This window comes from Argentina silus (assembly GCF_951799395.1).
Source record: "Argentina silus genome assembly, chromosome: 11".
NCBI lineage: Eukaryota > Metazoa > Chordata > Actinopteri > Argentiniformes > Argentinidae > Argentina > Argentina silus.
In genome coordinates, this window is record NC_139665.1 from 18,718,086 (window position 1) to 18,732,754 (window position 14,669).

At 43.3% G+C, this 14,669-nt stretch overlaps 1 protein-coding gene across 1 annotated transcript; it reads left to right on the plus strand.

Annotated features, from left to right (window-relative positions):
* The first annotated feature begins 6,192 nt into the window (after nt 1–6,192).
* Nucleotides 6,193–14,443, plus strand: zdhhc18b (zDHHC palmitoyltransferase 18b). Its single transcript, XM_083680705.1, has 9 exons — nt 6,193–6,999; nt 7,556–7,716; nt 8,973–9,122; nt 9,646–9,783; nt 10,349–10,400; nt 10,623–10,725; nt 10,853–10,965; nt 11,059–11,161; nt 13,863–14,443. The coding sequence occupies exons 1-9, from the start codon at nt 6,752–6,754 to the stop codon at nt 14,214–14,216; spliced, it is 1,422 nt and encodes a 473-aa protein (XP_083536831.1). The 5' UTR covers nt 6,193–6,751; the 3' UTR covers nt 14,217–14,443.
* The last annotated feature ends 226 nt before the right edge of the window (nt 14,444–14,669 follow it).

Below are 14,669 nucleotides of genomic sequence, written 5' to 3' on the forward strand. Positions count from 1 at the left end.
TGACTCAGAGATCCATTATGTCTGCCCACAACCTTAACACATGTAAGTAAGAGGCTTAGCCTCTTTTTTATTTTGCAATTTAAATATTTCTTATCATATGTCATCATTAGGAAAAAGTAAGTTGAGGTGATTCCCAGGGTTCTTTTTGCTTCTGTGTTTGTTCTGTCTACAACAGGCCAATTTGTTTATAACAGCATCAACCTACAACACTACTTCAACTATACTTCTTTCATCGTCGGTTGTCTTTAGTGTTTAGTGACTCTTAACTTGTATGGTGCCAAGACATTTACATTTTATTTTATTAGCTGATGAAGGCCTGGTCCACTCTGCTTCTTCCACACTGGCGACATGTGGTAGTCTGTTTGGACATGTTGGCTCCCTCCAGTCCATAACCCAGCAACTGACTGACATGTGAGTGTGCAAGCCAAAATGAAAACATATAACATATATGTGTGGTCTACTGACTTTACAACTTTTATATACCTGTAAGAGACCCTATTTAGCTGTGCTTTAGTTTTTATTTAATTTAGCATCACAAATGGGAAGGCTATAGCTTTGTAGTGAAATTTTCATGTCTTTTTACAGAGAACAGATGCTACTAGAGGAGCATTTCAAAGGAACTGTACGTTTATTATTCAAGTTCATTTCAACACCAGACATGTGATCTCATACCTTGATGGCTACTGATTTATCATGGCCTTTTAGCACTATTTTAAGGCTAAAATGTACATACCTTTAATGCATCATCTATTAAGTTTCCTTCATTCTGTCACAAATACGGTTAGAGCTTGCCAAGTTCCAGTAATCCAAGTAAATGAGGACACCTAGTGGTAGCTATCAAATAGAACTGCCAAACCATGTCTACTATCTAATATTGCATGGACCTTGAGTATTGTTTGCTTCTATGATGTTCTTATTCTCTCTACCTAGATCACCACTGAGGAGCTACACACGATTATGCAGGATGTGGTGGTTACAGTTGTAGAGGAAGTAAATGGGATCCTTATCCCAGCCATTATGGCCTTTGAGTATGAGTGTCTAGTGGGCTCCACCAGCTCCAGCGACATACCCACCTACAGTAGCATTTCTTCATCTGATTGCTATCAGTCATCCGTCAGTGCCGGTGTACAGTCCTCCAGCTCCCAAACAATGTTGTCCAGCACAACCCCTCCTATGCCTTTTAATCCCACTATCATCATTAAACAAGGAACCTGGACCGTGACCTCTCCTGCGGAGCCTGAGAGAAAGGTGTTGCCCCTGAGCCCCCCGTGTTTGCGACCTCCAAGCGCCAGCCTGGTTTTGCAAGTCGAGAGTATCATACAGAAGGTCATCAAAGGAGCGGTGGATATATTGGAGGCTGAGGGTGACAACAGTGATAAGAGCAAGGAGAGCAACATGAGTCCTGAGCAAAAGGTCAAGATGGATTCTAAGAGTGTCGATGCTGCATCAAGAGATACCAAAGAAATTAGCTTCAGGGGAGTCAAGACCACTGAAGATACAATTGATATAATGTACAAAATGAAGGCTAAGGAGGCTACTGTGGAGGTTAAGGAGGAGGAGACTATTTCAGATGGCCTAGCCAATATAGAGCTTAAGGAAGTGGAGAATATTGTGGATATGATGGTCAAAATGGATGCCCAAGAGCCTAAAGCAAACACCTGTTTTGAGATGGAGTCCAAGCTGACTGAGGAGTTGGAAGTCAATACTAAAATGGGCAAGGAAGCCAACATTGAAGTCAACACAGATACACCTGGCAATATTATTGCTGAGAGTGACTCCAGGACCCTGCTTATTCAGACAGATGGAGTGTCCAAAATAAATGTCATAGATGATCATATGGATTCTCAGGGTGATGATAAAAATGCACAGGCTGAGATGGGCTGGGGCGGCCATGAAAGCCCTGAGATATTTCAGTCAGATTATAGAGCATCCCCATTTCTTAACCTGCCGAAGAGCACTACACTGTCCTCTGATCAGGTGGATGAAATCTTGGACAAGGTGATAGATATCCTGACTGAGGAGAGACATGAGATCATCTTTGCAGAAGATAAGCCAACTAGCTCATCCAGGCCGAACCCCAGCATCTCCACAGAGTCCAGGCCCAGCAGTGAGCCGCTGTGCTGCGTATCTGGTGGACAAGAGTTCCACATACAACACCCAGGGGAAGACACTGATCCCCCCTGCAAGCTTCTAGGAGGCCAGTCCAGCTCACTGCGGTCCCTCACCCCACTGCCAATGGAGAACGATGTGTCAGATGCGGAAATAATGCCCTATGCCAACAGCATCATTAATATTATCATGCAGAAAATGAAATATGACAATGACCTTTATAAGCCTGTGAGGGTGAAATCATACTTTCTGCAATCCACCTCCATGGTCCCTGTGGTTTATAGCCCTAGGATGGTTGATCTGAGATCACAGATAGGTGCCAATCCGAATTCCATTAGAGTAGTCAGGTGGGTTCTGCAGACTATCCAGAGGTGTCATGGATGGCTGGGTCAGGCTAATGTTGGTAGCAGGCAGGATGCAGAGAGCCAGCATCTCTGTGAGGTCATCCAGATGTTACTTGAGAAGCTAAACCACAGATATGCAGGCACATATTCAACTGGAGATATACAGGCACCCACCCTATCCGATGTCCTACAAGCCGATGATAGATGTGGTAACCCCCCTAAAACCTTCAAGATAATGTTGCAGGAGGCCACAGTTGAACCCATAAGTGATATTCTTGAGCATCTCTCTGCTAATGTTGTGAGACCCAAGTCTTGTGTTGTGCCCAATAGAAAGCCATTCAGCCCCCTCATCAAAAGCATTTCATTGACCAACCTGAGGTGCCACACTCTGACCTCGGCTGTAGCCATGGATATCAGCTCCTCTGTTGTTGAGAAGCTCACAGAGGCCTCAGGTTTCAGCAAAGCCACCAGCTCAATGACGATCCTTCGTGACTTTGTCAGAGCCATGACAAACAGCCATCGAGAGCACAGTCAGCAAATCTCGCCCGGGTCGAATATTGACCATGTTTTCAAGGAGATTTTTGAAATGGTTATAAACAAGCTGAAGGGTTTCATCACTCAAGGACTATCTCACAAGCCAAGACAACAGCTAGCAGAGAAGATGGCAGAAAGCTGCCACGAGGTAGAATGTGCCTTCATGGAGATTCTTCAGACACTGAAGAATTACGGACCAACAGTAAAGGCATGTGACACCCAGGCAGTTGATCAGCTGTCCACAGCTTTATCTGACACTATGTTTAAACATGTGTGTGAGGGTCATCCTCCTCAGGTGAATACAAAGCATGCCCAGTTTAACTCTACAGCTCAGTGCAAGCCAGCAAAAAACAAGACAGATAGTCAACAGAATTACACCATCAAAAAAAACCCTATGGAGATCAAAGTGCAGCTGCCCCATAGCAGCTTGAATGTAACCTCCCAAAAGACCACCAAGGATATGCCTCTACCTAAAATCTGTAAGCATAATGTTCCCCTAGTGCCAGGCTTGTCAAGCGGCCAGCGATGCTTTGTGGAGGCTAAAATGTCCAAGTCTTCTGTGCACCTCTTACAAACCACTGTGAAGAAGTTTGTGATCAAGCTGGTGGGTGAGCGTGTGTCCTTCCCTGGCGGCGTGTCTGCTAGTTTTCAGCAGAGAAAGGACCAGCAGGAATCTGCTAACACTAAGAACCTGCAGCGGTGGACCCTGGATAGTTCCTTTGAAGTTCCAGCAAGTGCAGTTAAAGCATCAGGTAGGAATATGGGGATGTAAGCCACTATTTGAAAGATAATTATAATACAAATAAAAACATGTTTCTCAAATCACTGTTTGAACACTACCACTGCCAATATTAACTACTTTTATGACCTTGATGTTGTTATGTATGATGTCATTATTATCATTATATTCATTGCCCTCATTGAATTTGATTATAATCCTGAATAATTTTTCTATTCACAGATGCAAAGGAAAGCAGACTGTCCCCTGGAAAATTGGGTATAAAGTCCCAAATGTTGGTGCCAACTCCCCCTCCACGGCCTATTATCACCAATGGCCAAAGAGATGAGAACATACATCAGGATTCCCAGGAGAGCAAGAGGGGGGCCCGATCCCTCCGGACTCTTCAGGCTGCCAAAAGGGTGGCCAGCTCTATGACCTTGGATGTCCCCAGGCCTAATATTTGCAAAAAAAGTGGCAGGAAGGCAGGTCCAGTCATTAGCAGTTATAGTCTCCTTAATGAGCCTCTCACTGGTCTAAGGCCCTCTGTTGCCCCTTCCAACACGTCCCTGGCAGCCTCTGAGATCACTGAGGATGTTGTGCGCAACCTCCTCCTTGGGGACTCTCCAGACCTAATATCATCCAGTCACACCAGCCCCAGTCCCAAAATGATTCCGTAAGATCTGCTCACCTAAATGGAATGGTAATATTCTAGGAGGGAAATAAAAGAGTTACTTTACAGGCGACAGTTGAGATATTCCTGACAATCAAAATATGTTTAACTTAAGCACTTGATTAAAGTCTAATTATCTCTCTATTTTCACTTGCAGGCATCCCAGTTTCTAAACTGACTAACCCATCAGTACCATGGAGACCTTTTAACATCTTCATTTATGAAAATGATTCTTCCACATTAATTTGCAGAAACCTAGTTTTTTTTAAACATCAAAGCTAAATAAAAGGATGTTATGCAATTCTTGATACAATGTTTTGTAATATATAGTTTGGCCATAGGCTGCTGCATTTGCTGTCACCAATGTTTATGATAGTAAGTGGTATAGTAGGTCTACCTCAGAATGTCAACCTACTTTTTTTCTCTTCTATTTTTCCCCCCACTTTGTATTATCTATCTATATATCTATCTAACCTTCTCTCAACTATTTAACCTTCTCTCACCTATCTTTCTATCTGTGTATCTATCTATCCATCCATTCTCTTTCATCTATCAATTCATCCAACCAACCAACCAACCAACTATCCATCCATCAAACCATTTTTAACTTTATCCTCTACCATAATGATCTTAACTACCCAGCAAATCTATTTATCCTCCATACCATCTTTAAACTTTTTCCACTACCAAAATAATACTTTGTTAGCCCACAAAGTTTCTTCTGGAACTTATTTTTGTAGTTCCTTTTCTTCCGAATGTTTTCACTGTAACTTCTCCAAGTTTTAAGATAGACATACCAATCAGATTTTACAATGTAACTCGCGTTGCTATGACTTTCGGTGTTGATACCAATTAAACTTTGTATACTATTTCCGTTACTTTTTTTTTTTTTTTCGTAACTCAAAAACTTTTAGCAAGGTGGAATGCTGATTTAGGCAAACATTCCGTGAGTTCCATTGTTACTGCAACTGCCGGGGAACTTTCAGGTCTCTTGAATAAAAACAGCATGCAACATTCTTAGAATGATTACACAACAATGCACTCTCTTGGCTACCAGTTCTACCCCACTCAAACCACTATTATCCGTTTATCTACCCCAGGTTCATCATATCTACAGTATCTGTCTCTCTATATATCCTCTAACCTTCTCTCATCTATCTGGCTATCCTATCTTTTCAACATCTGTCTATCCTACTATCTCACTTTTTTTCCAATACTTAGCCATCATCCTTTCTTCCTTTCACCACTCACTACTGCTTTATTCTGTATAACCCATACTGATTAACCTCTTAACTGTATTGATCTATCTACACCTCTCTTCTCTCATCTATCCATCCTCTCTTTCATCTATCATTCATCCATCCAACAAACCAATCAACCAAACCATCCTTAAACTTTATCTGCTACCATAATAAGACTATTTCACTTTCTTTCAACTACCCCAACAAATATATCTATCTATCGTCCAAACCATCATTTAACTTTTTCCACCAAAACAAGACTTTACAAGCCCACTAAGTTTCTTCTGGAACTTCTTTTTCTAGTTGAATCTGTCGTAAACCTTCCCTTCAGTTTGATGTTTGGAACAGTGGAAAACGGACACGGAGTGTGTGGTGGTGAAAACAAAAAAGAAGATCAAACTGAATTGTCAATATCAGACAGAAGAACCCTGGTATGATACAAGATATATTTGAATACAGTGTATGGGGCACACATACATAGCTGTAGTACTGCTTCAATGCCAGCCGCTAGGGTTAGCTTAGAGAGCTACCGTTTGTAGCTTCTTGAGCCAGTTGCTGTCTTGTTAGCTCAGATGACACACAGGGTAGTGGTTTAGCTTTTGATTTAGCCAGACGGTGGCTAATGTCGATCCCTGCTCGCAGGTCTCCACATTGGCTTGTAGTTGGTACATGGACCCGGTTTGGTACGTTATTATTAGCAAGTAGCTAGCGTATAATGCCTACTGCCACTATACCATTACAGTAGTAAGTAAGCTTACATTGTCTGGCTACTGTACTACTGACTGTATTTCAATCGTTGACATGATGCCTTGTGATGGATTTGATAGTAGCAGTGTTTTCCTCAAGAAGTGTGTAGCTATTTGTTTAAACACATTGTTGGATACGGATGGTGGCATTGTTGATTCAATTACAACCTCCTCCAGTCAATTGGAACATGAGCGTAGCTAGCGCTAGTCAGTGTATATTGTTACTAACAATGTTAGCGTGTATAGCTAATTTAGCAAGTTGCTGCCTGATGTAGCTAGTCTGCTGGAGATAGCTCCGTGGCAAGCACTAGCCAGCTGCTGCCCAGCTGCTCTGGACGGACGTCCAATTCTGGGAGGACAGCAATTCAACATTGTTTTCATAAATCATGAAAAATTGCGAATACCAGCAAATCGACCCGCAGGCTCTCTCAACGCCCACACCAACCCTGGCGCCACCTCGACCAGTTGCCGAGAACGAGAAGGTGGTAAAGGGGGCTAAGAGAAAATGGGAAGTGTTCCCCGGCAAGAATCGCTTCTACTGCGATGGACGGATCATCGTGGCTCGCCAGAGTGGTGTCCTGCCACTTACTCTTGGCCTCATTCTTGTCACAAGTGGACTATTCTTTATTTTCGAGTAAGTTTTTGTTGCATGTTGCTCAGCTGTTATTCACCTCAAATAATTATGCCAAAGTCACAAAGCACAGATTTCAAGGAAGGATAGGTTTAATGCTGAAAATGTCATTCTTCCTCGCATACAGTGGTATCTTGGTAGTGGAATGTGTGTTGCATCTCCAGGGAATGAAGTGGTGATTAAAAGTGTTGAAAGTTATTTAATATAAGATCCCTGGGTGGTCGGAAAAACTGACTGCATTATCAGAGTTACTAACTACATTGTTGAAAATAGGTACTGGCCCTTGAGTTGCAGTCAGACAGCATTTAGAAATAGGGCCTAGGCCTTACAAAAATGAAAGCTTAAAGGTACTTCCAATGCTGAAGGCAATTGATTTAACAAATACTATGAACTGCAAGGTTATAATTATCCTCAGGTTTTTCTTAGACAGGTCAGTGTGGGTTCAAGTGTAGATAGACCCTCAGGTTATGGAACATTTTAATATGGTCTGTGTCCTGTCACTCGCTGCAGTGCACAGGAATCAATCATGTCCTCTTTTTTGCTTGTCCTGATGTCACAGCTGCCCTTTCCTGGTGAAGCACCTGACCAGCTGCATCCCTGTGATTGGAGCGGTGCTCTTTGTGTTTGTGGTCATCTCCCTCCTCCAGACCAGCTTCACTGACCCGGGTATCCTGCCCAGGGCAACACCGGATGAGGCCGCAGACATTGAGAAGCAGATTGGTAGGCGTACAGAGAACGCAGGCACTCACTGATTTAAATATCTTAACACTCTTTTTTTCAGATGCTGTAGCAGCCAGCTTTTGGTTTGAACAATGCATTAGGCCTATTCAGACAGCAAATGATTAAACTGCATAATTGCATTGACCACCCCTCCAGTCTCTTTTGACCAAGCATGGTGGATGGGAGTCTTCTGGTTTGGGGGGGGGGGGGGAGTGGGGTGTTGTTGCTCTGTGAATGAGACCCTGGGCTTTGCCACTGGCATTTAATTGTGTGAAAAATTAAAGGACTTTCTGCCCTAATTATGGTGGATGACACTGGCATAATGGTTCTCACATGGTCTGGCTCTCTTTAGAGTGCTTTATGGTTTGTGCACAGCTTAGGAGAGAGAGGGTGTTGTTTTAGCTAGAGTGATTCATTCTGTGGCACAATAAATGTAAGGAGTGAGTAGTCAACAATGGGAAGTCTTGCAACAGAACAGGCCTGGTGTTTCACAATAACCCTAACTGGTTCTTCCACTGTTGTGTTGAGAAAGTAGATTGGTAATGTTGGAAACTAAGACACACATGATTTTGACTGGCTGCACAAAATGTATCTGCCTGTCAATGGAAGGAACAGAGTTGGTCTCTTAAGGGTGCTTTTCAGTTTACTGTGGTTGAGCTCATGAAATCAGCCTATTAATGTCAAGCAATCATTTAAAACTTAATGACAGTGGGCTCCTGATGACTACCATGGCCTACCACTCACTCTGAGTCTGTGTTGATTGACCAAGTTCACAAGTAGCGTTTTATAAAGACATGCTACTTCCCCCATGACTGAGTCTAATGGATGCCATTCTGCCAGCAATTTACGCCACGTTGCTGACTCAGAAGTGTACTGTTCTCTGCCAAAGCTAATTTGTTATAGGCTATCTCCAACTTTTCCTGGGCTATTTTTAGACTGATTTGTTATGCTTCAGACATGGACCTGTGCTATATGTTCGCCTATGTTATACATTAATTGATCACAGACCTTGTCTAACTGATCATGTAGTATCTGCCACTGTCCAAGTGCAGATGGCTGCAATGGCCATGAGTGATCTCATCTGCTCTGTAGTGACACTCCCTGCTCTTGACTTAATCAGCCTGCTTACAGTGATGCCTTTGACAGCTGATTTGAGCTGAGTGAGTGCAAACACATAGAGAAACCTTGAAGACTTGAAGATTATATTATCTTGTGACGTGCCCATAGTCCTGCCTGATGCTTTTGCCCTCCGACAGACAACTCTGGCTCCTCTACCTACCGCCCTCCGCCCCGCACCAAGGAGGTCCTCATCAACCAGCAGGTGGTGAAGCTCAAGTACTGCTTCACCTGCAAGATGTTCCGGCCGCCCCGGACCTCCCACTGCAGCCTGTGTGACAACTGTGTGGGTAAGCAGTGGAAGCAGAGGCTGTGACATTTACACACTGAATAATTCAGACACACTACATCCTGTTGAGATTGTTTTATGGTCTTCATCGGCCATATAAACATGATTTATTTTTTGTGGTATCTGTAAAGATTCAGATCAACTCTGAAGGCAAGGCCTGCTGCTCAAAAGTTTCACTTTTTATACAAGTTTATTTCCTGTACAGTGCTTTGTTTTGTTGAGAAGAGTTGATTGCGTCACATTCCAATATCATTAACCTAGATCTAATTGTACTCTTTAATTGAATTGTGCCTGGTTGATTTATTTAGAAAAATAGCTGACACAGTAGTTTACATTGATTTTTAGGGTAATCGTAATGCTCAGTGGTCTGTGTATTTGGGTTACTGAATTTCCTCTCTGTGTGTCAGTCTGATCCTATTGAAAGGGACAAGGCTATGATGGGAGCAATAGGAGGTAGGCTTCAATGTCAATGTCACTGTAACTGCTAACGTTGTTTTCCTTTTATCTCTTCTGTTGTACTCCAGAGCGGTTTGATCACCACTGCCCTTGGGTTGGAAACTGCGTGGGGAAGCGCAACTACCGTTTCTTCTATACCTTTATCGTGTCTCTCTCCTTTCTGACGGCCTTCATCTTCGGTTGTGTGACGACACATCTAGCACTGCGTACGTACTCTGCCCGGCTTGTTTTGTTAAAGCCAGTGTAACAGGCCTTTGCCATGCCCTTGTGTTTATTTTTTGACCTGACTTCTGGATCGTAACCAGGGTAACAGTATGGGATACTAGTCATGTCTATTATTGCTTACCACTTCCCAGAGTCTCACTTGCAGTTCTACAAAAGTATCACGATACCCTGCTTTGAAAACGGTAATGACGCACTTTACTTTGAGCTCTGCAGAATATTATCTTGTAAGTGTAATTTGTCTATATGCTCATGGGGTGCGGCGGCAGTGCGCTCTGCATGTATATTGGGCGTGTGTAGCTGGGAAAGACAACGCTAAACAATTGCACACGCAGTGTTGACAAGAAGGAGGAAAGAAAAGGATGGAAGCCGCAAGTGTCGATGCTGGCCGTCTCCAGCTTGTTGATTAAAAAAGGATGCCAGAAGTGAAATCTGGTCTTTGCCTGATGTTCCATCCCTGTACATTATTATTATTCTTGTGAATAGTTTTTTTTGGGCGGAGTCATGTTAGTCATATCTATAACAAGCGTCTTTTGTTCTTCCCCTCAGGGACGCAAGGTGGGAAAGGCCTAGTCTTCGCTCTTCAGGAGAGTCCAGCCAGATATCCTTTCATTGTGTTTGATGTCCCTGTTGATCTGGAGGAGCTTACCTGACCAATACCTACTGCACTGTTACTCCCCTGACCAATGCATATGGCCCCTTTAGTCACTTAAGACTTCTCAATCCTTTAAAATTAGAATGTGTCTGTCAATCCTAAATGACATCACTGTTGACATTTAGATACATTTACCTTCAATTATGTTGGCCTTGACCCTTCCTGTACTGCCGTGGAGCTGGTGATCTGCTTCTTCTCAGTTTGGTCCATCTTGGGCCTCTCAGGCTTCCATACCTATCTGGTCGCTTCCAACCTGACAACCAATGAGGATGTGAGTACTGCTAATGAATGTGTGTTTCAGTTTACCTTGACAGTAGCACTCAGTTACTTGGTCAATCTCAGTACCACCAGTCTAGGATGGAGTCTGTAGGTCAATTGTGTATGTCTCTTGTTCCTAGGTCAAAGGTTCGTGGTCAGGGAAGAGTGGGGCAGAGGACACTGACAACCCATACAGCTACAACAACATCTTCACAAACTGTTGTGCTGTTCTCTGTGGACCTATGCCGCCGAGGTGAGGCTCTAAATGCTTTATTGTGTATTAAATCAGAAGACCATGTATTATTACAGTCTGACTGACATGTTCCTTTGTCTTGTCCCATCGCAGTTTGATTGACAGGAGAGGCTTCTTGCCCACTGAGGAGTTGTCCCAGACTGCCACCACAGAGATCGAGCTGCCTGATCTAACTGCTAAAAATGAGATAAACGTGGTAGGAGGATCCTCCCAGGTGCCTTGTGCCTTGCAGGAACCCCCCTCCCTTCTACCTGCACTCCCCAGTCCTCAGCCAAACTGCTCCTCAGCCTGACAGACCTCAGTTGCCTGCTCCAACCTAACCCAACCCCCCCCCCCCCCCCCCCACATGACTGTTGCCTGACTGTTGTGTATGGTGTTCACTTTCAGTATCTTTGCTCCACAGACCAGTTTATTAGGCAGCATCTGGTACTCTGCACAATACAGATGGTGACCAGACATAGAAAAGAAGACCTGAGATTATCCAACACTCCCTGTCTCACTTTCGATAACGGCTTGTAAACGCCATTAGATCCAAATTATAGGCCATCTGAAATGTGAACATACCATGTTGGATGACCCAAATTGTGGCTATTACTGTCACAAGTAAACTTTGTTAGGTCATCATAACTGGAATCTTCAGGAGTAGTCATCAAGTGTGGTGTACTGTTCCCCTCTGGTTGCTGACCCTGGTAGCCTGTCCATTTCAAGCGTTCGTTTGATGTACAGTAGAGTACATTGCGGTTTTTCACTGGAAAGAGGAATTGATACTTGCTGCTAGGCCATGTACTGTATTTGACCTGGGAGGAGCTCAACTATTTTATGCCTTTTAGATTATGGATTAAGACTTGAGGCCTTTATGGCTACTACAGTATGAGAGCAGAGCAATGATGTTGAGTCTTTTTTCTGTGAAAAAGGGAATGTAATATGATATACTATCTGATTTTATCTTTACTTATTTTAAGGGAGTTGTAGTGTGTTACACTACACCAATACATGTGTTGTTTCTATGGGTGAGCTCAGGGTAAGTTATATTTGTCTGTTTTTAAGTCAAAAGAATTTCCCCTGCCCAGGTGCCCTAGTTTCACATCCTTCTTTTCACATGACTGTGAGAGACAAAGAGAGAGAGAGAGACAGACAGAGAGAGACAGAGAGAGAGATGTTGAAAGTGGTTTCGGCTGTCATACCTATCTAGGAAAAATGACTGTCTAGACCCAGCTATCTCAAGGGGGGGACGGGGAGACAAGGATTCCCTGTGCTTATGGAGTACGTTGCATTTGTCTCTTCTCAATGTTGTTGTTTCCCACTGTTTTGCATCTGTCTCTGAGTTTAACAGTCTTGATGTGTTACTGCAGTGAGATGTGTGTTACATTATGTAATTGTCAAGTTACATCACATCATACACAAACCACCTCAAGCCAGTCAAAATCATCTCCCTTATTATATATTATATTTTTTTTCCTTTTTTTTCCTTTTTTTTTTTGTCATCATATTTATATACATTTCAAATATTTTTGTCCAAGAAATGTAAAGTATCAAATATTGCATTTTAAAAGTTAATAAATAATTATTTCCAAACTGACCATTTTGATTAGACTCATGTATGCACAGATCATAATTGTTTTTGGCACCCCATTACTCACAACGATTGTGTGTGTGTTGTGTGTCTGTCTGTCTACAACTTCAAACTGGTGATCATTTAAGTGTGGAAGAACAAACTGTCCCTACTGTCACCATGTTTACGACAGAGTGCCAATTCCTTTTTAGTGTTAACTTGTGTATGTGTGTGTGTGTGTTTTGTGTGTGTACACATGTCCTGCCACCCCCATTAGGAGGAGAATTGTCTGGATTTTGCTCTGTCCTGTACTGGCTGATTCGCCAGTTTTAGTGGAGAGAGACAGGGCAGGACTAGAGGTTGGTAAGACCCCCAGAGAGGGGTGTAGAGTGCAGTGGGGTGTCTGGCTCCTTGTGGCTGCTGTGTCTGCATGTTGCTTGGCTGCTCTCTACTGTGCTGCCAAGCTTGGTTTACACTGCTTATTCTTACTGTGTCAGGCTGCATCACATCACACATGGCAGTGGATGGAGATTGAAACAAGGGCTCATCCAGGCTTCAGACTGTTTAGAGATTTAGCACTAAGAACTGGGGAAAGTATAATAGTGCACATGTAGTCTTTTAATTGTGATTCTCTGTTGGGTTAGTTTCTTTTCACTTATGGCCATGCAGTATTTTGTGCACACATACCCACAGAGCATAAAGACAGATAAGATATGCTATTAATTTGGATGCAGTAGATATGATAATAGCTTACAGCGACTTAGCCTTCACTTATTTTTCTCTTTAAGGTTTGATGCATCCATGCTGGTTTAACAGGAAATGGTTCCACTGAGGAGAACTCATACAAATTCCACTCTGCATTCCACTCTGCATTATGAATAATCTTTTAAATGCGTGCTGACAGCGATGCGGTCTTTACATAATACAATAAGAACATCTCTGTATTCTGGGCTTAGCCAATCAGACAAGCAATCATTTTCAATGAAATGGTCCACTAGGTTTTTGTTGATGCTTCCTCATATTTGCCTGTTTGTTTCTCTTGGGTGACTCATACCACTGTGTTTGAGAAGTGTAATTTTGTCTGCATGACTGCCTCTCACAAATATACCATTAGAGTACCTGCATGCTCTCCTTGCTGGCCCATAGCTTGCTCTCTGCACTGTTGTTTGAGTGATCCTGTACTTAAACTGCTTCTTTTTTTTTTGTTTCTTTTTTTTACCCCTGGCAGCCACCTTTTCTTGCTTCTGTTCTTTCCTGCTCATGCTCTCTTTTTAAAAAAAATAATCCTCCTCACCTTGTCTTACTTTTTTCTTCTCTTTTCTGTCCATCTCCATCATCATCTCAGTGCACACAGGGAACTAAAGGCTTGTTGGAGACAGCCTCTCGCTCTCCGCTCCTCTCCAGCCCGTGTCCCCATGGGAAGCCCCAGACAGTCCCTGCTGGCCCATACAGCAGCCCGCCCGTGAACTCTCACTCCTCTGCAGAGCGTTCTATGAGCTGTGGGGCGCACGACACCACCAGCCACCCGGATAGGACTCCCCGTCTGGCCAAGACCCGGTCGAAGCGCAGCAGCAAGCGTGCAGCTCTGCATATTGCCAACCCTGCCTACAACGTCCCCAGCCCCCCCACCTCCCCAGGCCTGGGCCCAAGCCATGCAGCAGGGGATCACAGACGTACCAGCTTTGCCTCATTGCACTGACTGACTGACTGACTGCAGGTCAGTGAGTGAACCTGCACAGATCTGCATTAAGTTTTGCATGTCTCACTTTGGTTGTAACCAGGTGGTCCACCAGACTCCACCCTTTATCTTAGTCCGTAAGGCCTCTGAAAGAAGTGGTACATCACAAAGACATCCTTTGGATAGCAGGCCTTCCAAGAGAATGTGCAACAGGATCTGCTTCTATGGAAAGCTATGGAGGGATAGCCTGCTTGGAGCCTCCATGGAGAGCCCTTCTTTGTTACATCTGCCTAGCAGCAGGGGGCGCAATAGCAGATGTAGTGAAGGGTTGCTGTGAATGGTAATATTGTTTGTTTGTTTATTTGTGTATATATATATATATATATATATATATATATATATATATATATATATATATATATATATATATAATAAACCTCCAATGTAATTGGACATCCCTTATTCCCTTTGTTT